Here is a 20,653-nt window from a genome sequence, read left to right as displayed (position 1 = left end):
CGAGCCCAAAATGCCCTGAAACAAGCCCGAAACGAGCCCAAAATGCCCCAAAACGAGCCCAAAATGAGTCCAAAATGCCTCGAAATGAACCCGAAATGCCCCAAAACGAGCCCAAAATGCCCCGAAACGAGCCCAAAATGCCCCGAAACGAGCCCGAAATGCCCCAAAACAAGCCCAAAATGCCCCGAAACGAGCCCAAAATGAGCCCAAAATGCCCCGAAACGAGCCCGAAATGCCCCCAAATGAGCCCAAAATGCCCCAAAAGGAGCCCAAAATGCCCCAAAAGACCCCGAAATGAGCCCAAAATGCCCCAAAAGGAGCCCCAAATACCCCAAAATGAGCCCAAAATGCCTGGGAATGAGCCGAAAATGGCCCAAAACGAGCCCCAAATACCCCGAAAGGAGCCCAAAATGCCTGGAAACGAGCCCAAAACGCCCCGAAATGAGGCCAAAATACCCCAAAACGAGCCCAAAATGCCCCGAAAGGAGCCCAAAACGCCCCCAAGGTGAGCGCAAGACTGCAAAATTCTGCAAAAAGCCCCCAAATGCCCCAAATTCCCCCCCCCGCCCCCCCGCCCGTTTTTATAAACGACCCAAACCGGTGGTTTTTGGACCCGTTCTTGAAAAAACGGTGGTGTCGCCCCTCCCCCCCCCCCCCCCGCCGTTTCGGGGTCGATCCGGGGGGGAGGAGCTGGTTATTGGGGGCGGGGCTTGTCCTCCGAGGCCCCGCCCCCGGGCCCCGCCCACTCGAGCTGCCATTCGTCGGGAGCCAGGAGGTGCCGCTGCGTCTCCCAACCGGCGGCCGCCAGCCCTGCGGGGGCGGTGACGTCACGGGATGACACGCGTGACGTCACGGGGCGCGGCGCGTGACGTCACGGGACGCCGCCGCGCGTGATGATGCGTCACGGCGCATAGCAACGGGGGGGGGAGGGGCAGGGGGCGACACGTCGGAACACGCTATGACACGTGGTGACATGTGCGACGACATGTGTGATGTCACCGCGGGGGGGGGGGTGGGGCGCGTGTGACGCCGCAGGGACCCGGGGGCTTGGGTCACGCTGACACGCGTGACGACACGGGGAGGGGAGACGCGATGACGCGCGACGACAGGCGGTGACACGCGACGACAAGCGGTGACGCGCGACGGCACGCGAGGAGGCGCGACAACACGTGACGACACGTGACGGCATGTGATGGCACGCGGCAACGTGACGACACGTGATGTGACGACACGTGATGACACGCGAGAACACGTGACAACACATGACAACACGTGACAACACATGACAACACGTGACAACACGTGACGACACGCGACGACATGTAACGACACGTGATGACGCGACAACACGTGACGGCACGCGACGACACGTGACAACACCTGACGGCATGCGACGCCATGCGACAACATGTAACGACACGTGATGGCACGCGACGACACGTGATGACGCGACAACACGTGACGGCACGCGACGACACGTGACGACACGCGACGACACGCGAGAACACGTGACGACACGTGATGGCCCGGGGGAAAGGGGATGTTGGGGGGATCGGGGGGGGGGGGGGGCGTGACCTAAGTACTGCCACGCGATGACACGCGCGATGACACGCGGACACGTGCCGACACGCACCGACACGCGCGCCGACACGCGTGATGACACGCGTGATGACACGTACCGCGCAGGAAGGCGGGGCCCAGCGTGCGCCAGAGGCGGGAGCTCTCGGCCACCACCCCCCAGGGGACCGTGCCCGGCGCTGGGGGGGAACCACGCCCGTCACTGCCCTGGGGACCCCCAAAATTGCCCCGGGGGACCCCAAAATTGCCCCGGGGACCCCAAAGTTGCCCCCGGGAGCCCAAAATTGCCCCAGGGATCCCCAAAATTGCCCCAAAGGACCCCCAAATTGCCCCGGGGACTCCCAAAATTGCCCCGGGGACCCCAAAGTTGCCCCCAGGGACCCCAAAGTTGCCCCCGGAGACCCCCAAACCCACCCCAGGGACCCCAAAATTCCCCCGGGGACCCCAAAATTGCCCCGGGGACCCCCAGAAATTGCCCCGGGGACCCCAAAGTTGCCCCCGGGGACCCCCAAACCCACCCCAGGGACCCCAAAACTGCCCCGGGGACCCCCAGAAATTGCCCCAGGGACCCCAAAACTGCCCCCGGGAGCCCAAATTTGCCCCCGGGAGCCCCAAAATTGCTCCAAAGGACCCCCAAATTGCCCCGGGGACCCCCAAAATTGCCCCGGGGGACCCCAAAATTGCCCCGGGGACCCCAAAGTTGCCCCCGGGGACCCCCAAACCCACCCCAGGGACCCCAAAATTCCCCCGGGGACCCCAAAATCGCCCCGGGGACCGCCAGAAATTGCCCCAAGGGACCCCAAAGTTGTCCCGGGGACCCCAAATTTGCCCCCAGGGACCCCAAAGTTGCCCCCGGGGACCCCAAACCCACCCCAGGGACCCCAAAACTGCCCCGGGGACCCCCAGAAATTGCCCCAGGGGACCCCAAAGTTGCCCCCAGGGACCCCAAACTTGCTCCGGGGACCCCAAAATTGCCCCGGGGACCCCAAAGTTGCCCCCAGGGACCCCAAAGTTGCCCTCGGGGACCCCCAAACCCACCCCAGGGAACCCAAAACTGCCCCTGGGAGCCCAAAATTGCCCCGGGGACCCTCAAAATTGCCCCAAAGGACCCCAAAATTGCCCCGGGGACTCCCAAAATTGCCCCGGGGACCCCAAAGTTGCCCCCAGGGACCCCAAAGTTGCCCCCGGAGACCCCCAAACCCACCCCAGGGACCCCAAAACTGCCCGGGGGACCCCCAGAAATTGCCCCAAGGAACCCCAACGTTGTCCCGGGGACCCCAAATTTGCCCCCAGGGACCCCAAAGTTGCCCCCGGGGACACAAACCCACTCCAGGGACCCCAAAAAATTTGCCCCTGGGACCCCAAAACTGCCCCAGAGACATCCCCAGGGCCCCCCAACCCACCCCAGGGACACCCGAACCCCCCCCCCGGGGCTCCCCCAAACCCCCCCAGGGCCCCCCAAACCCCCCCAGGGACCCCCAAAATGACCCCAGGGACCCCCACCCCCCCCCCAGGGACCCCCAAAATGACCCCAGGGACCCCCAGCCCCCCCCAGAGACCCCCAAACCCCACCAGGGACCCCCCCAAGCCCCCCCACGGACCCCCAAAATGACCCCAGGGACCCCCAACCCCCCCAGGGCTCCCCCAAACACCCCTAGGAACCCCCAAAATGACCCCAGGGACCCCCAAAATGACCCCAGGGCTCCCCCAAACCCCCCCAGGGACCCCCAAAATGACCCCAGGGACTCCCAAACCCCACCAGGGCCCCCCCCAAACACCCCCAGGGACCCCCAAAATGACCCCAGGGACCCCCCAAACTCCCCCAGGGATCCCCAAAATGACCCCAGGGACCCCCAAAACCCCCCAGGGCTCCCCCAACCCCCCCCAGGGACCCCCAAAGTGACCCCAGGGACCCCCAAACCCCATCAGGAACCCCCCAAACCCTCCTAGAGACCCCCAAAATGACCCCAGGGACCCCCAACCCCCCCCCAGGGACCCCCAAAATGACCCCAGGGACTCCCAAACCCCACCAGGGCTCCCCCAAACCCCCCCAGGGACCCCTAAAATGACCCCAGGGACTCCCAAAATGACCCCAGGGACCCCCCAAACCCTCCTAGAGACCCCCAAAATGACCCCAGGGACCCCCAAAACCCCCCAGGGCTCCCCCAACCCCCCCCAGGGACCCCCAAAGTGACCCCAGGGACCCCCAAACCCCATCAGGAACCCCCCAAACCCTCCTAGAGACCCCCAAAATGACCCCAGGGACCCCCAACCCCCCCCCAGGGACCCCCAAAATGACCCCAGGGACTCCCAAAATGACCCCAGGGCTCCCCCAAACCCCCCAGGGACCGCCAAAGTGACCCCAGGGACCCCCAAACCCCATCAGGAACCCCCCCAAACCCTCCTAGAGACCCCCAAAATGACCCCAGGGACCCCCAACCCCCCCCCAGGGACCCCCAAACCCCCCCAGGGACCCCCAAAATGACCCCAGGGACCCCCCAAACCCCCCCAGGGACCCCCCAAAATGACCCCAGGGACCCCCAAACCCCATCAGGAACCCCCCAAACCCTCCTAGAGACCCCCAAAATGACCCCAGGGACCCCCAACCCCCCCCCAGGGACCCCCAAACCCCCCCAGGGACCCCCAAAATGACCCCAGGGACCCCTGAAACCCACCCAGGGCTCCCCCAAACCCTTCTAGGGTCCCCCAAAATGACCCCAGGGACCCCCAAAACCCCCCAGGGACCCCCAAACCCTCCTAGAGACCCCCAAAATGACCCCAGGGACCCCCAAACCCCCCCAGGGCTCCCCCAAACCCCCCCAGGGACCCCCAAAGTGACCCCAGGGACCCCCAAACCCCATCAGGAACCCCCCAAACCCTCCTAGAGACCCCCAAATTGACCCCAGGGACTCCCAATCCCCCACCAGGGCTCCCCCAAACACTCCTAGGGACCCCCAAAATGACCCCAGGGACCCCCAAACCCCCCCAGGGCTCCCCCAAACCCCCCCAGGGACCCCCAAAGTGACCCCAGGGACCCCCAAACCCCATCAGGAACCCCCCAAACCCTCCTAGAGACCCCCAAATTGACCCCAGGGACTCCCAATCCCCCACCAGGGCTCCCCCAAACACTCCTAGGGACCCCCAAAATGACCCCAGGGACCCCCAAAACCCCCCAGGGCTCCCCCAAACCCCCCCAGGGCTCCCCAAACCCCCCCAGGGACCCCCAAAGTGACCCCAGGGACCCCCAAACCCCATCAGGGACCCCCCAAACCCTCCTAAAGACCCCCAAAATGACCCCAGGGGCCCCCCAAACCCCCCCAGGGACCCCCAAAATGACCCCAGGGACCCCCCAAACCCTCCTAGAGACCCCCAAAATGACCCCAGGGACCCCCAAAACCCCCCAGGGCTCCCCCAACCCCCCCCAGGGACCGCCAAAGTGACCCCAGGGACCCCCAAACCCCATCAGGGACCCCCCAAACCCTCCTAGAGACCCCCAAAATGACCCCAGGGACCCCCAACCCCCCCCCAGGGACCCCCAAACCCCCCCAGGGACCCCCAAAATGACCCCAGGGACTCCCAAAATGACCCCAGGGCTCCCCCAAACCCCCCCAGGGACCCCCAAAATGACCCCAGGGACCCCCCAAACCCTCCTAGAGACCCCCAAAATGACCCCAGGGACCCCCAAACCCCCCCAGGGCTCCCCCAAACCCCCCAGGGACCCCCAAAGTGACCCCAGGGACCCCCAAACCCCATCAGGAACCCCCCAAACCCTCCTAGAGACCCCCAAAATGACCCCAGGGACCCCCAAACCCCCCCAGGGACCCCCAAAATGACCCCAGGGACCCCTGAAACCCACCCAGGGCTCCCCCAAACCCTTCTAGGGTCCCCCAAAATGACCCCAGGGACCCCCAAAGTGACTCCAGGGACCCCCAAACCCCACCAGGGACCCCCCCAAAACCCCCCAGGGACCCCCAAAATGACCCCAGGGACCCCCAAACCCCATCAGGGACCCCCCAAACCCTCCTAGCGACCCCCAAAATGACCCCAGGGACCCCCCCAACCCCCCCCACGGACCCCCAAACCGACCCCCCCCCCCCGGGGGACTCACGGCAGCGGCGCAGGCGTTGCTGAAGCGGGCGCAGGGCAGCACCCATGGGTGCCCCCGGGGGCAGGTCGGGACCCAGCAGCTCCTCCAGCAGCAGGGCATGGGCGCAGGCTCGCAGGGGGGCGTCGGGGGGAGCCCCCCGCCGCAGCCCCACCCCCACCCAGCCTGGGGGGGGGGGGGGGGGGAGGGGGTCACCCAGACCCCTGGGTCTTCTCCGGGACACGTGGGACCCCCCCACCCACCCCCCCCGGACATTTGGGGCCCATGGGACCCCCACCCACCCCCACCCGGACATTTGGGGCTCATGGGACCCCCCCCACCCACCCCCCTGGACATTTGGGATCCATGGGACCCCCCCCACCCCTCCCCCCCCGGACATTTGGGATCCATGGGACCCCCCCCCCCCCCCCCACCCCAGACATTTGGGGTGCATGGGACCCCCCCCACCCACCCCCACCCCGGACATTTGGGGCCCATGGGACCCCCCCCACCCCCCCCCCCCCCGGACATTTGGGGTCCATGGGACCCCCCCCCCCCCCACCCCAGACATTTGGGGTGCATGGGACCCCCCCCACCCACCCCCCACCCGGACATTTGGGGTCCATGGGACCCCCCCACCCACCCCCACCCCAGACATTTGGGGTCCATGGGACCCCCCCCCCACCCCCCCGGACATTTGGGGCCCATGGGACCCCCCCACCCACCCCCCACCCGGACATTTGGGGTCCATGGGACCCCCCCACCCCCACCCAGACATTTGGGGTCCATGGGACCCCCCCCACCCCCCCCCCCCGGACATTTGGGGTCCATGGGACCCCCCCACCCACCCCCACCCCAGACATTTGGGGTCCATGGGACCCCCCCCCCCACCCCCCCGGACACCTGGGTGCCCACCTTGGGAGGGGCGGAGCACGATGATGTAATCGTCGGCGCCGCATTCTAGCGCTTTCCGGAACTCGGCCTCGCTGGGGGGGGGAGGGGAGGGGGAAGATGTGGATGTCGGGGTCCCCCCACCCTAGGGTGCTCCCCCCTCCCCCCCCCCGGTCCCCTCACCTCTGGACGAGCCGGTGCAGGGGAGCACCCAGGTGGAGGCTGAGGCGGGTGCTGAAACCTGCGGGGCCAGGAAGTGACGTCAGGGTGACATCAGAGGGGGGACGGCGGGGTGACGTCAGGGTGACATCAGAGGGACGGCGGGGGGACGTCAGGGCGAGGCAAGGGAGGGAGCAGAGACGGGGACGGGCGGGGTGACACTGGGTGACACTGGGTGACACTGGGTGACGTGGGGGTGACACAGGGGTGACATTGGGTGAGGCTCGGTGACACCGGGTGACACTGGGTGACACTGGGTGACATGGGGGTGACATTCGGTGACACTGGGTGACACAGGGGTGACATTGGGTGAGGCTCGGTGACACTGGGTGACACTGGGTGACGTGGGGGTGACAGTGGGTGACACAGGGGTGACGTTGGGTGACATGGGGGTGACACTGGGTGATGCTGGGTGACGTGGGGGTGACACCAGGTGACACGGGGGGGTGACACCGGGTGACATAGGGGGGTGACACCAGGTCACACTGCAGGGGGTGACACGGGGTAACACAAGGGAGGTGACACCAGGTGACACCAGGTGACACTGGGAGGGTGACACCGGGTGGTTGACACGGGGGGGTGACACTGAATGACACCGGGTGACACCACATGACGCGGGGGGGTGACACCGGGTGACACCGAGGGGGGTGACACCGGGTGACGGGGGGTGGCAGGGAGAGGTGACACCGGGGGGGTGACACCGGGGGGGTGACACCGAGTGATGGGGGGGGTGACACCCAGTGCCACGGGGAGGGTGGCAGTGGGTGACACGGAGGGAGGGTGACATGGGGAGGGGGGTGACACCAGGGGAGGGTGACACTGGGGAAGGTGACACCAGAGGGGTGACACCGGGGGGGGTGACACCGGGGGGGGGTGACACTGGGGGGGATGGTGACATGGGGCTGCAGTGACACCAGAGGGAGGGTGACACTGGGGGGGGTGACATCAGGGGGGGTGTGACATGGGGGGGGTGACACCGGGGGGGTGTGACACCAGGGGTGTGACACCAGGGGGGGTGACGCCGGGTGAGGGTGACATGGGGGGGGGTGACATCAGGGGAGGGATGACATGAGGGGGGGACACCGGGGGTGGGTGACACCGGGTGGGGTGACACTGGGGGGGTGTGACACGACGGGGGGGTGACACCGGGGGGGGGTGTGACACCGGGGGGGGGGTGACACGAGGGTGAGGGTGACACCGGGGGAGGGTGGCACTGGGGGGGGGGGTGACGAGGGGAGGGGGGGGTGTGACACCGGGGGGGGGGTGACACGAGGGTGAGGGTGACACCGGGGGAGGGTGGCACTGGGGGGGGGGGTGACGAGGGGAGGGGGGGGTGTGACACCGGGGGGGGGGGTGACACTGGGTGGGGTGACACTAGGGGGGGGGTGACACCGGGGGGGGGTGACACGAGGGTGAGGTGACACCGGGGGAGGGTGGCACCGGGGGGGGGGGGGTGTGTGTGACACGGGGGGGGGGGTGACACCGGGGGAGGGTGGCACCGGGGGGGGGGGGGGTGACACCGGGGGGGGGGTGACTCACCGGGCAGCAGGGGCTCGCGGGGGTTGACATCCTCGGGCCCGGGGACGGTGAGGATGACTCCGCCCTCCCTGGGTGGGTGGGGCCGGGTAGCCCCACCCCCCTGGGCCCCACCCCTCAAGGCCCCGCCCAGGGCGAGGCGGAGGCGGGGCCTGTTGAGGGTGGGCAGGCGCAGGGCCCCCACCGCCCTCAGGTTGGCTCCCAGGTGGGTCCCCAGCAGCAGCGTCACCACCCCCCACGTCACCCTGGGTTTGGGGGGGAGGGGGGGGGTCCCCCAAAAATCCCGGGGGGACCCCAAAACTCCCATGAGCACTTGGGGCTCCCCAAATTTCCCATCAGGCCCCCCCCCAAGGAGAGTTGGGGGGGGGGGGGGGGGAGGTGCTGGGAGACCCCAAAACCTTCCCATCAGCCCCTGGGGGGGTCCCCAAAACCTCGTCAGGCCCTGGGGGGGTCCCCCCAAACCCCCTCAGCCCCGGGGGGGGCCCCAGGGTCCCCATCAGTCCCCGGGGGGGGGCCCCGAACTTGCCCCGGAGCCCCAGGGCCAGGCCACAAAGCCCCGCCCCCTCCATTGAGACCCCGCGGTGAGACCCCGTGGTATCGCCCCAGTGCCCCCCAGTTTCCCCCAGTACCCTCCCAGTGCCTCCCGGCATCTCCCAGCATCACCCCAGCGCCTCCCAGTATCCCCCAGTAACCCCCCAGTATCGCCCCAGTGCCCCCCAGTTTCCCCAGTACCTCCCCAGTGCCTCCCGGCATCTCCCAGCATCACCCCAGTGCCTCCCAGTATCCCCCAGTAACCCCCAGTATCGCCCCAGTGCCCCCCAGTTTCCCCCAGTACCCTCCCAGTGCCTCCCGGCATCTCCCAGCATCACCCCAGCGCCTCCCAGTATCCCCCAGTAACCCCCAGTATCGCCCCAGTGCCCCCCAGTTTCCCCCAGTACCCTCCCAGTGCCTCCCGGCATCTCCCAGCATCACCCCAGCGCCTCCCAGTATCCCCCAGTAACACCCAGTATCGCCCCAGTGCCCCCCAGTACCCCCCCAGTGCCTCCCGCCATCTCCCAATATGACCCCAGTGCCTCCCAGTATCCCCCAGTAACCCCCCACTATTGCCCCAGTGCCTCCCAGTATCCCCCAGTAACCCCCCACTATTGCCCCAGTGCCCCCCAGTATCCCCCAGTACCCCCCCCAGTGCCTCCTGGCATCTCCCAGTATCCCCCCAGTGCCCCCCCTCTCCCCCTCCCGCTCCCGCCAGGCGCGGTGGGCGTGGCGGTGGGCGTGGCGGTGGGCGTGGCGTTACCTTGGTCGCCGCCGCCAGCGTCAGGAGGGCGGGGCCGGCGCGCGGCCAGGCGGGCGCCAGCAGCTCCAGCACGAGCGCCGCGTCATTCAGCACGTCAGCCGCCAGCCTGGGCGGGGCCTCCGTGTCACGTGGGGGAGGGGGCGGGGCCTCCGAGGTAAGGGGAGGGGCGGGGACGGTGCCGGCGCGAGGCGGGGGTGGGGCTTTGAGGAGGGAGGCGGGGCTTCGAGGGGCGGGGCCTGGAGGGGGCGGGGACTCACCGCCACTGCTTGGCCTCGCAGTCCAGGCGGCTCCTGCGGGGGGGGGGGGGAATCCCAGTAAGGCCCAGTGCTGCCTCCCAGTAACTCCCAGTAAGGCCCAGTGCCGCCTCCCAGTAACTCCCAGTGCCACCTCCCAGTAAGGCCCAGTGCCACCTCCCAGTAACTCCCAGTGCTCCCAGTAACTCCCAGTAAGGCCCAGTGCCACCTCCCAGTAACTCCCAGTGCTCCCAGTAAGGCCCAGTGCCGCCTCCCAGTAACTCCCAGTGCTCCCAGTTCCCTCCCAGTCCATCCCAGTTCCCTCTCATTGCCTCCCAGTCCCTCCCAATGCTTCCCAGTGCCTCCCAGTCCCCTCCCAGTCCATCCCACTGCTCTCCCAGTCCATCCCACTGCCTCCCAGTCCCCTTCCAGTCCATCCCAATGCCCTCCCAGTCCATCCCAGTGCCCCCCCAGTCCATCCCAGTGCCTCCTAGTTCCATCCCAGTCCCCTCCCAGTCCATCCCAGTGCCTCCCAGTTCCCTCCCAGTCCATCCCACTGCCCCCCCAGTCCATCCCGGTCCCCTCCCAGTCCATCCCAGTGCCTCCCAGTTCCCTCCTAGTCCCCTCCCAATGCCCTCCCAGTCCATCCCAGTGCCCCCCCAGTCCATCCCGGTCCCCTCCCAGTCCATCCCAGTGCCTCCCAGTTCCATCCCAGTCCATCCCAGTCCCCTCCCAGTGCCTCCCAGTTCCGTCCCAGTTCATCCCAGTGCCCTCCCAGTCCATCCCAGTGCCCCCCCAGTCCATCCCAGTCCCCTCCCAGTCCACCCCAGTGCCTCCCAGTTCCCTCCCAGTCCATCCCAGTGCCCCCCCAGTCCATCCCGGTTCCCTCCCAGTCCATCCCAGTGCCTCCCAGTTCCCTCCCAGTCCATCCCAATGCCCTCCCAGTCCATCCCAGTGCCCCCCCAGTCCATCCCAGTGCCTCCCAGTTCCCTCCCAGTCCATCCCACTGCCTCCCAGTTCCCTCCCAGTCCATCCCAATGCTCTCCCAGTCCATCCCAGTGCCTCCCAGTCCCCTCCCAGTCCATCCCAATGCCCTCCCAGTCCATCCCAGTGCCTCCCAGTTCCGTCCCAGTCCATCCCAGTTCCCTCCCAGTCCATCCCAGTGCCCCTCCAGTCCATCCCAGTCCCCTCCTAGTCCATCCCAGTGCCTCCCAGTTCCCTCCCAGTCCCTCCCAGTTCATCCCAGTCCCCTCCCAGTCCATCCCAGTGCCTCCCAGTTCCGTCCCAGTCCATCCCAGTCCCCTCCCAGTCCATCCCAGTGCCTCCCAGTTCATCCCAGTCCCCTCCCAGTCCATCCCAGTGCCCCCCCAGTCCATCCCAGTGCCTCCCAGTTCCCTCCCAGTCCATCCCACTGCCTCCCAGTTCCCTCCCAGTCCATCCCAATGCTCTCCCAGTCCATCCCAGTCCTCTCTCATTGCCTCCCAGTCCCTCCCAGTCCCTCCCAGTGCCTCCCAGTGCCCCCCAGTGCCCCGCGCTCACCCCTGCAGCCAGGCGAAGGTGATGCGCGTCACCATCCCCACCCCGTCTGCGGGGGCAGCGGTTTCGGGGTGAAAAGGGGCGATTTTGGGGGCGCTGGGGCCCATCCCGGGGGGCAACTGGGAGGGGGGGGAGCAAACTGGGAGAGCTGGGGCGGAACTGGGAGAGTTGGGGTCAAACTGGGAGATTTTGGGGTAAAACTGGGGAATTTGGGGGTGAAACTGGGAGATTTTGGGGTCAAACTGGGAGATTTTGGGGTGGAACTGGGAAATTTTGGGGTGGAACTGGGAAATCTTGGGGTGGAACTGGGAGATCTTGGGATCAAACTGGGAGATTTTGGGGTGAAACTGGGAGAGTTGGGGTGAAACTGGAAGAGTTGGGGGTCAAACTGGGAGATTTGGGGGTGAAACTGGGAGAGTTGGGGTGGAACTGGGAAATCTTGGGGTGGAACTGGGAAATTTTGGGGTGGAACTGGGAAATTTGGGGGTGAAACTGGGAGAGCTGGGGTCAAACTGGGAGATTTGGGGGTCAAACTGGGAGAAGTGGAGTTAAACTGGGAGATTTTGGTGTGGGACTGGCAGATTTTGGGGTGAAACTGGGAGATTGGGGTAAAACTGGGAGATTTTGGGGTGAAACTGGGAGAGTTGGGGGTCAAACTGGGAGATTTTGGGGTGGAACTGGGAAATCTTGGGGTGGAACTGGGAAATTTGGGGGTGGAACTGGGAGAGTTGGGGGTGGAACTGGGAGATCTTGGGGTGAAACTGGGAGAGTTGGGGGTGGAACTGGGAGATTTTGGGGTGGAATTGGGAAATTTGGGGGTCAAACTGGGAGATCTTGGGCTGAAACTGGGAGATTTGGGGGTGGAACTGGGAAATTTTGGGGTCAAACTGGGAGATTTTGGGGTCAAACTGGGACTTTTTGGGGTCAAACTGGGAGATTTTGGGGTCCGAGAAGAATTTTGGGGTGAAAGGGAGAGATTTTGGGGGTGCCTGAGCACCTTTTGGGGTGAAATTGGGAGATTTTGGGGTCAAACTGGGAGATTGTGGGGTCTGAGAGGGATTTTGGGGTGAAAGGGAGCGATTTTGGGGGTGCCCGAGCAGATTTTGGGGTGAAATTGGGAGATTTTGGGGTCAAACTGGGAGATTTTGGGGTCTGACAGGGATTTTGGGGTGCAACGGAGAAATTTTGGGGGTGCCCGAGCAGATTTTGGGGTGAAATAGGGAGGTTTTGGGGTCAAACTAGGAGATTTTGGGGTCCGAGAGGGATTTTGGGGTGAAACAGAGACATTTTGGGGGTGTGCCTGAGCAGATTTTGGGGTGAAACTGGAAGATTTTGGGGTCCGAGACGAATTTTGGGGTGAAAGGGAGCGATTTTGGGGGTGCTGGAGCAGATTTTGGGGTGAAATTGGGAGATTTTGGGGTCAAACTGGGACTTCTTGGGGTCAAACTGGGAGATTTTGGGGTCCACAAGGGATTTTGGGGTGAAAGGGAGCGATTTTGGGGGTGCCTGAGCAGATTTTGGGGTGAAATTGGGAGATTTTGGGGTCAAACTGGGAGATTTTGGGGTCCACAAGGGATTTTGGGGTGAAAGGGAGGGATTTTGGGGGTGCCTGAGCACATTTTGGGGTCAAACTGGGAGATTTTGGGGTCAAACTGAGATTTTGGGGTCCAAGAGGAATTTTGGGGTGAAATGGAGAGATTTTGGGGGTGCCCGAGCAGATTTTGGGGTGAAATTGGAAGATTTTAGGGTCAAACTGGGAGATTTTAGGGTCAAACTGGGAGATTTTGGGGTGTGAGAGGGATTTTGGGGTGAAACAGAGACGTTTTGGGGGTGCCTGAGCAGATTTTGGGGTGAAATAGGGAGATTTTGGGGTGAAACGGGGAGATTTTGGGGTCAAACTGGGACATTTTGGGGTCAAACTGGGACTTTTTGGGGTCAAACCGGGAGATTTTGGGGTCCGAGAGGGATTTTGGGGTGAAACGGGGAGATTTTGGGGGGTCGTGGGGTCCCGGGGGGGGGGGAGGGGGCCACTCACCCCGCAGCACCCAGGCCAGGGTGGCCCCGGTGACGGTGGCCGCGCTGTCCCCCACCCCCACGGCCTGCAGCACGGCCCGGGTGGCCAGGGCGCCCGTCAGGGTGCTGCACAGCGCCTGCCCAGTGCTCCCAGTTACCTCCCAGTTACCTCCCAGTAACCCCCCCGCTCACCCCCTGCCCCTCCCGCCTCCCTCCCACTGACCCCCCCCCCCGCCCACCCCGCCTCCCTCCCAGTAGCCCCTGGGCCGCCTCCCAGTTACGCCCCAGTGTCCCCCACGCCATCCCAGTGCTCCCAGTCACCTCCCAGTAACTCCCCGCTCATCCCCTGCTCCTCCTCCTCCCTCCCAGTTACCTTCCAGTAGCCCCCAGCTGCCTCCCAGTTACGCTCCAGTGCCCCCCAGACCATCCCAGTATACCCAGTTGCTGCCCAGTTACCTCCCAGTACTCCTTGCCCACCCCCCCTCCATCCCGGTCACTTCCCAGTACCTCCCAGTATCCCCCAGTCCACCCCAGTAGCCCCCAGCCACCTCCCACTTACCTCCCAGCATCTCCCAGTCAATCCCAGTACTCCCACTTACCACCCAGTGCCCCCAACCCACCCCTCCTCCCTCCCAGTTACCTCCCAGTCCCTCCCAGTAACCCCCAACTGCCTCCCAATCCCCTCCCAGTGCCCCCCAGTCCATCCCAATGCCCCCCAGTCCCCTCCCAGTGCCCCCCAATCCCCTCCCAGTCCCTCCCAGTCCCTCCCAGTGCCACCTGGAGCGCGTCCCAGCACTGGTACTGGAGGTAGTCGGGGCTGACGCTCTCGGGGTACCCCTGGGGCAGCAGCACCCGCTGGGGGGGACACGGGGGGGGGGGGTCAGGGACCCCCGGGGACCCCAAATTCCCCCTGGGACCCCCCAAACCCCCTTGGGCCCCCCAGGAGCCCCCCCAGCACCCCAATAACCCCCCTGAACCCCAATAACCCCCCAGCACCCCAATACCCCCCCCAACCCCAATAACCCCCCCAAACCCCCCACTTCCCCCCCCCAGCACCCCAATATCCCCCCAGGAACCCCCCCAGCACCTCCATTCCCCCCCCAGCACCCCAATATCCCCCCAGGGACCCCCCAGCACCCCACTTCCCCCCCAGCACCCCAATAGCCCCCCATTTGCCCCCCCCCAGCACCCCAATATCCCCCCAGGGACCCTCAAGCACCCCAATATCCGACAGGGAGCCCCCCAGCACCCCATTTCCCCCCCCCCAGCACCCCGATATCCCCCCATCTCCCCCCCCAGCACCCCGATATCCCCCCATTTGCCCCCCCCAGCACCCCAATATCCCCCCAAGGACCCCCCAGCACCCCACTTCCCCCCCCAGCACCCCAATAGCCCCTCATTCCCCCCCCAACACCCTGATATCCCCCCAGGGACCCCCCCCAGCACCCCAATATCCCCCCCATTTGCCCCCCCAGCACCCCACTTCCCCCGCCAGCACCCCCCATATCCCCCCATTTCCCCCCCAGCACCCCGATATCCCCCCCATCTCCCCCCGCAGCACCCCAATATCCCCCCCATTTCCCCCCTTCCCCCCCCAGCACCCCAATATCCCCCCATTTGCCCCCCCCAGCACCCCACTTCCCCCCCCCAGCACCCCGATATCCCCCCAGGGACCCCCCCCCGCACCCCGATATCCCCCCAGGGACACCCCCAGCACCCTCCTTCCCCTGCCAGCACCCCAATATCCCCCATTTCCCCCCCCAGCACCCCAATATCCCCCCATTTGCCCCCCCCAGCACCCCAATATCCCCCCATTTCCCCCCCAGCACCCCAATATCCCCCCAGGGACGCCCCCAGCACCCTCCTTCCCCCGCCAGCACCCCACTATCCCCCCATTTCCGCCCCCCCAGCACCCCAATATCCCCCCATTTGACCCCCCAGCACCCCGATATCCCCCCATTTGCCCCCCCCAGCACCCCAATATCCCCCCCATTTGCCCCCCCCAGCACCCCGATATCCCCCCATTCCCCCCCCCAGCACCCCGATATCCCCCCATTTGCCCCCCCCAGCACCCCAATATCCCCCCAAGGACCCCCCAGCACCCCACTTCCCCCCCCAGCACCCCAATAGCCCCTCATTCCCCCCCCAACACCCTGATATCCCCCCATTTGCCCCCCCCAGCACCCCAATATCCCCCCCATTTGCCCCCCCAGCACCCCGATATCCCCCCAGGGACCCCCCCCAGCACCCCAATATCCCCCCATCTCCCCCCCCAGCACCCCAATATCCCCCCCATTTGCCCCCCCAGCACCCCGATATCCCCCCAGGGACCCCCCAGCACCCTAATATCCCCCCATTTCCCCCCCAGCACCCCAATATCCCCCCATTTGCCCCCCCAGCACCCCGATATCCCCCCAGGGACCCCCCCAGCACCCCCCTTCCCCCGCCAGCACCCCAATATCCCCCCATTTCCCCCCCAGCACCCCGATATCCCCCCGTTTACCCCCCCCCCAGCACCCCGATATCCCCCCAGGGACCCCCCAGCACCCCAATATCCCCCCATCTCCCCCCCAGCACCCCAATATCCCCCCATTTGCCCCCCCAGCACCCCGATATCCCCCCAGGGACCCCCCCCAGCACCCCCCTTCCCCCCCCCGGGCCCCCTCTCACGGCGGCGGCGCGGCGCAGGCAGGACTGCGGGCAGGCGCCGGGGGGGACGAGGCGCTGGAGCCCCCCCCGGGGGTCCCCCCGGTAGCGCGCGGCCTCGCGGGGACCCCACAGCTCCCGGCAGAGGGGGGGGGGCGTGGGGGGGCCTGCGGGGAGGGGGGGGGGGGACACGACACACAGACATTGGGGGACATTGGGGGGACACTGGGGTGTCCCTTGGGGGGGCGGGGGGATGTGGAAGGATGGGGGGGGGCTGGGGGGCCATGGGGGGGCCGGGGGGGGTTGGGGGGGGCTTGGGGGACCATGGGGGGGACATTTAGGGGGGTGGGGGGGGACATTTGGGGTGGTAGGGGGGGTTGGGGGGCCATGGGGGAGACGTTTTGGGGGGCGGGGGGGGTTGGGAAGGGTCTGGGGGGGGCCATGGGGGGGAACATTTGGGGGGGGCATGGGGGGCTATGGGCGGTAAGGAGGTTTGGGGGGACCATGGGGAGGTGGGGGGGGACATTTGGGGGGGGCATGGGGGGTTGGGGGGGGCTTGGGGGGGCTATGGGGGGGGTGGGGGGAATATTTAGGGGGGGTGGGGGGACATTTGGGGGGGCATGGGGATGGGGGGGGACATTGGGGGGGTGGGGGGAGCTGGGGGGGGCCATGGGGGGGGACCCACACACAGTTGGGGGGGGTATGGGGGTGGGGGGGCATGGGGGGTTGGGGGGGGCATGGGGGGGTCATGGGGGGGAAATTTGGGGGGGCGGGGGGGCCATGTGGGTCACTTGGGGACAGCGGGGGGACATTGGGGGGGGTCACTTGGGGCCGTGGGGGGTCACGGAGGGGTCCCATGGGGGGGGGGGGGGTCTCGGGTTCCGCCCCCCCCCCCCCCGGTACCCTCCGGTGGTTCCATCCCGCGTCGCCGCCAGCCGCGGGGCCTGACGGGAAGGGGCGGGCGGGGCGGGGCCTGCTGGCGCGGCGCGCTTCCGGGCGGCGGGCTGGGCCGGCGGTCCGCCAGGTGTCTATGGTGTCCGTTGAGGCGGGTTAGGCGGGAGGTCCTCCACGCCTCTATGGTCTCCGAATGGGACACTCTATGCGGATAGTCCGCTCCGTCTCTATCATCTCACGGTGGGACGGTCTAGTAGGGAGGCTCGCCAACTCTATGGGTTCCGCTGGGACAGTCTAGGAGGGAGGTCCTCCAACTCAATGGCCTCCCCCAGCGGCCACTCTAGGAGAGCTGTCCGCCGGCGCTCTATGGTTGCCAGCGTGGTGCCACGTCTCTGTGGTTCCATGGGACGCTCTAGGCCCGCCCCATCAGTCTCTATGGTCATGCGGACACTCCGGTACCTCTTCCCCGCCTCTCTATGGTACCATGGCCTACTCAAAGCCACCCCCCCCCCCCCCCCCGTCTCTATGGTCACATGGCCCCTCTGGAGCCTCTTCCCTCCCCTCTCTATGGTCTCACCCCACCTTGGGTGACTCTTCCCTCCCCTCTCTATGGTCTCACCCCACCTTGGGTGACCCCAGCAGCGACGCGCAGCCACAGCCACAGCTCCAAGCACTTTATTGGGTGGGACGGGGGGGGGGGTGGGTGGGGCCACCCACAGATCACCATGGGGCACCCATGGGTGCCATGGGTCACCTTGGGGCACCCATAGGTGTCATCGGGCACCCACGGGTCACCACAAGGTTCACCGACACAGACCTGAGGCAAGTTGTGGTCCTCCAAGGTGGTGGTGACCCACCTTCAAGACCGGCGGTTCACCATGGGGCACCCGGCGGTTCACCATGGGGCACCCACGGGTGCTGTGGGTCACCTTGGGGCAACCTTAAGTGCCATGGGGCACCCATGGGTGGCCAAGGATCACCACGGGGTTCAGCTCACACAGACACAGACAAAAATATGGTCCTCCGAAGTTGAGGTTGACCCACCTCCAAGACCCACAGTTGGCTGGGGAGCACCTGCGGTTGACCACGGAGCACCCATGGGTGCAGTGGGTCGCTATGGGGCACCTAGAGGTCTCGTGGGGCACCCACGGGTGGCCGAGGATCACCATGGGGTTCAGCTCACACAGACACAGAGGGAACCGCGGTCCTCCAAGGTGGCGGTGATCCACCTCCAAGATCTGCGCTCGACCACGGAGCACCCATGGGTGCAGTGGGTCGCTATGGGGCACCTAGAGGTCTCGTGGGGCACCCACGGGTGGCCGAGGATCACCATGGGGTTCAGCTCACACAGACACAGAGGGAACCGCGGTCCTCCGAGGTGGCGGCGATCCACCTCCAAGGCCCGCGGTTGGACGAGGAGCACCCGCAGTTGGCTCGGGGAGCACCCACGGGTGCCGGGGGGCACCGTTGGGTGCCGTGGGGCGGCCGCGGGGCTCAGCTGATGTAGACGCGGTGGAAGTCGTGGGCGCCGAAGGCGGCGTTGCACTTGGGGCACTTGCGCTGGCGCGTGTCGTAGCGGCTCTTGACGCACTCGAAGCAGAAGACGTGGAAGCACTTGGTGAGGACGGCGTCCTTCTTGCGGGCGTTGCAGCACGGGCAGGTCAGGCGGGCCTGGGGGGTGGGGCAAGATGGCCGTCAACCCCGCTGGGACACCCTGTCACCCGCCCTCCTGGCACCCATGGGTGCTTGCGGGCCCACCCATGTTCTTCCAAACCCAACGTGAGGTTCTCCGAGCCCAACCTGAGATCCTACAACCCTACGGGAGATGGTAGAGAGGCAACGGGGAGAGCGGGAGAAGATGGCTGGTGGCCCCACGGCGTGACATGGAGCACCCGTGGGTGCTCCAGCCCCACCCAAGGTCCTGCAACCCCCACCCGAGGTCCTCCAAACCCTTCCTGAAGTTCTCCAGCCCTACCCATGGGTGCTCCAGCCGCACCTAAAGTCCTCCAGCCCCACCCAAACTCCTCCAACTCCCATGCAAAGACCTCCAACCCCACCCAAAGTCCTCCAGCACCCACCCATGGGTCCTCCAGCCCCACCCAAGCTCCTCCAACTCCCACCCAAAGACCTCCAACTCCCATGCAAAGACCTCCAACCCCACCCAAAGTCCTCCAGCACCCACCCATGGGTCCTCCAGCCCCACCCAAGCTCCTCCAACTCCCACCCAAAGACCTCCAACTCCCATGCAAAGACCTCCAACCCCACCCAAAGTCCTCCAGCACCCACCCATGGGTCCTCCAGCCCCACCCAAGCTCCTCCAACTCCCACCCAAAGACCTCCAACCCCACCCAAAGTCCTCCAGCACCCACCCATGGGTCCTCCAGCCCCACCCAAAGTCCTCCAGCCCCACCCAAGCTCCTCCAACTCCCACCCAAAGACCTCCAACCCCACCCAAAGTCCTCCAGCACCCACCCATGGGTCCTCCAGCCCCACCCAAGCTCCTCCAACTCCCACCCAAAGACCTCCAACCCCACCCAAAGTCCTCCAGCACCCACCCATGGGTCCTCCAGCCCCACCCAAGCTCCTCCAACTCCCACCCAAAGACCTCCAACCCCACCCAAAGTCCTCCAGCACCCACCCATGGGTCCTCCAGCCCCACCCAAGCTCCTCCAACTCCCATGCAAAGACCTCCAACCCCACCCAAAGTCCTCCAGCACCCACCCATGGGTCCTCCAGCCCCACCCAAGCTCCTCCAACTCCCACCCAAAGACCTCCAACTCCCATGCAAAGACCTCCAACCCCACCCAAAGTCCTCCAGCACCCACCCATGGGTCCTCCAGCCCCACCCAAGCTCCTCCAACTCCCACCCAAAGACCTCCAACCCCACCCAAAGTCCTCCAGCACCCACCCATGGGTCCTCCAGCCCCACCCAAGCTCCTCCAACTCCCACCCAAAGACCTCCAACCCCACCCAAAGTCCTCCAGCACCCACCCATGGGTCCTCCAGCCCCACCCAAGCTCCTCCAACTCCCATGCAAAGACCTCCAACCCCACCCAAAGTCCTCCAGCACCCACCCATGGGTCCTCCAGCCCCACCCAAGCTCCTCCAACTCCCACCCAAAGACCTCCAACCCCACCCAAAGTCCTCCAGCACCCACCCATGGGTCCTCCAGCCCCACCCAAGCTCCTCCAACTCCCATCCAAAGAGCTCCAACCCCACCCAAAGTCCTCCAGTATGCACCCATGGGTCCTCCAGCCCCACCCAAGGTCCTGCAACTCCCACCCAAAGACCTCCAACCCCACCCAAAGTCCTCCAGCACCCACCCATGGGTCCTCCAGCCCCACCCAAGGTCCTGCAACTCCCACCCAAAGACCTCCAACCTCACCCAAAGTCCTCCAGCACCCACCCATGGGTCCTCCAGCCCCACCCAAGGTCCTCCAGCACCCACCCATGGGTCCTCCAACCCCACCCAAGGTCCTCCAGTATGCACCCACGGGTCCTCCAACCCTACCCAAGGTCCTCCAACTCCACCCAAAGTCCTCCAGCACCCACCCATGGGTCCTCCAGCCCCATCCAAAGTCCTCCAAGCCCCACTCGAGGTTCTCCAGCTCTCCACTGAGATCCTCCAACCCCACCCCAAGGTCCCCCAGCACCTTCCAAGCTCCTCCAGCCGCCTCGCCTGGCCATAGGGAGCCCTGGGGTGCCCCCTGCCCCCCCCCCCCAGCCCTG

The 20,653-nt window shown here is 66.3% G+C and overlaps 2 protein-coding genes across 2 annotated transcripts in view; both read right to left on the bottom strand.

Annotated features, from left to right (window-relative positions):
- Positions 1-682: 682 nt before the first annotated feature.
- Positions 683-17,151, bottom strand: RUSF1 (RUS family member 1). The gene is made up of 14 exons (XM_075489390.1): positions 16,934-17,151; positions 16,055-16,197; positions 14,162-14,239; positions 13,407-13,521; positions 11,375-11,420; positions 9,860-9,892; positions 9,603-9,708; positions 8,771-8,871; positions 8,312-8,553; positions 6,737-6,794; positions 6,578-6,648; positions 5,687-5,848; positions 1,680-1,757; positions 683-810 (listed from the first exon to the last, which is right to left on the bottom strand). The coding sequence occupies exons 1-14, from the start codon at positions 16,947-16,949 to the stop codon at positions 695-697; spliced, it is 1,365 nt and encodes a 454-aa protein (XP_075345505.1). The 5' UTR covers positions 16,950-17,151; the 3' UTR covers positions 683-694.
- A 1,042-nt stretch (positions 17,152-18,193) lies between these two features.
- LOC142403194 (E3 ubiquitin-protein ligase BRE1B-like) overlaps positions 18,194-20,653 on the bottom strand; it is a 46,041-nt gene continuing 43,581 nt past the window's right edge. The window contains 1 exon segment of the mRNA XM_075489387.1: positions 18,194-18,595. Coding sequence (XP_075345502.1) covers positions 18,419-18,595 — 177 coding nt within the window. The 3' untranslated portion in view covers positions 18,194-18,418.

Source organism: Mycteria americana, unplaced genomic scaffold (assembly GCF_035582795.1).
Source record: "Mycteria americana isolate JAX WOST 10 ecotype Jacksonville Zoo and Gardens unplaced genomic scaffold, USCA_MyAme_1.0 Scaffold_133, whole genome shotgun sequence".
Taxonomy (NCBI): domain Eukaryota; kingdom Metazoa; phylum Chordata; class Aves; order Ciconiiformes; family Ciconiidae; genus Mycteria; species Mycteria americana.
The sequence above is the reverse complement of the archived record's forward strand: the minus strand, read 5'-3'. Positions and strand labels throughout refer to the sequence as shown.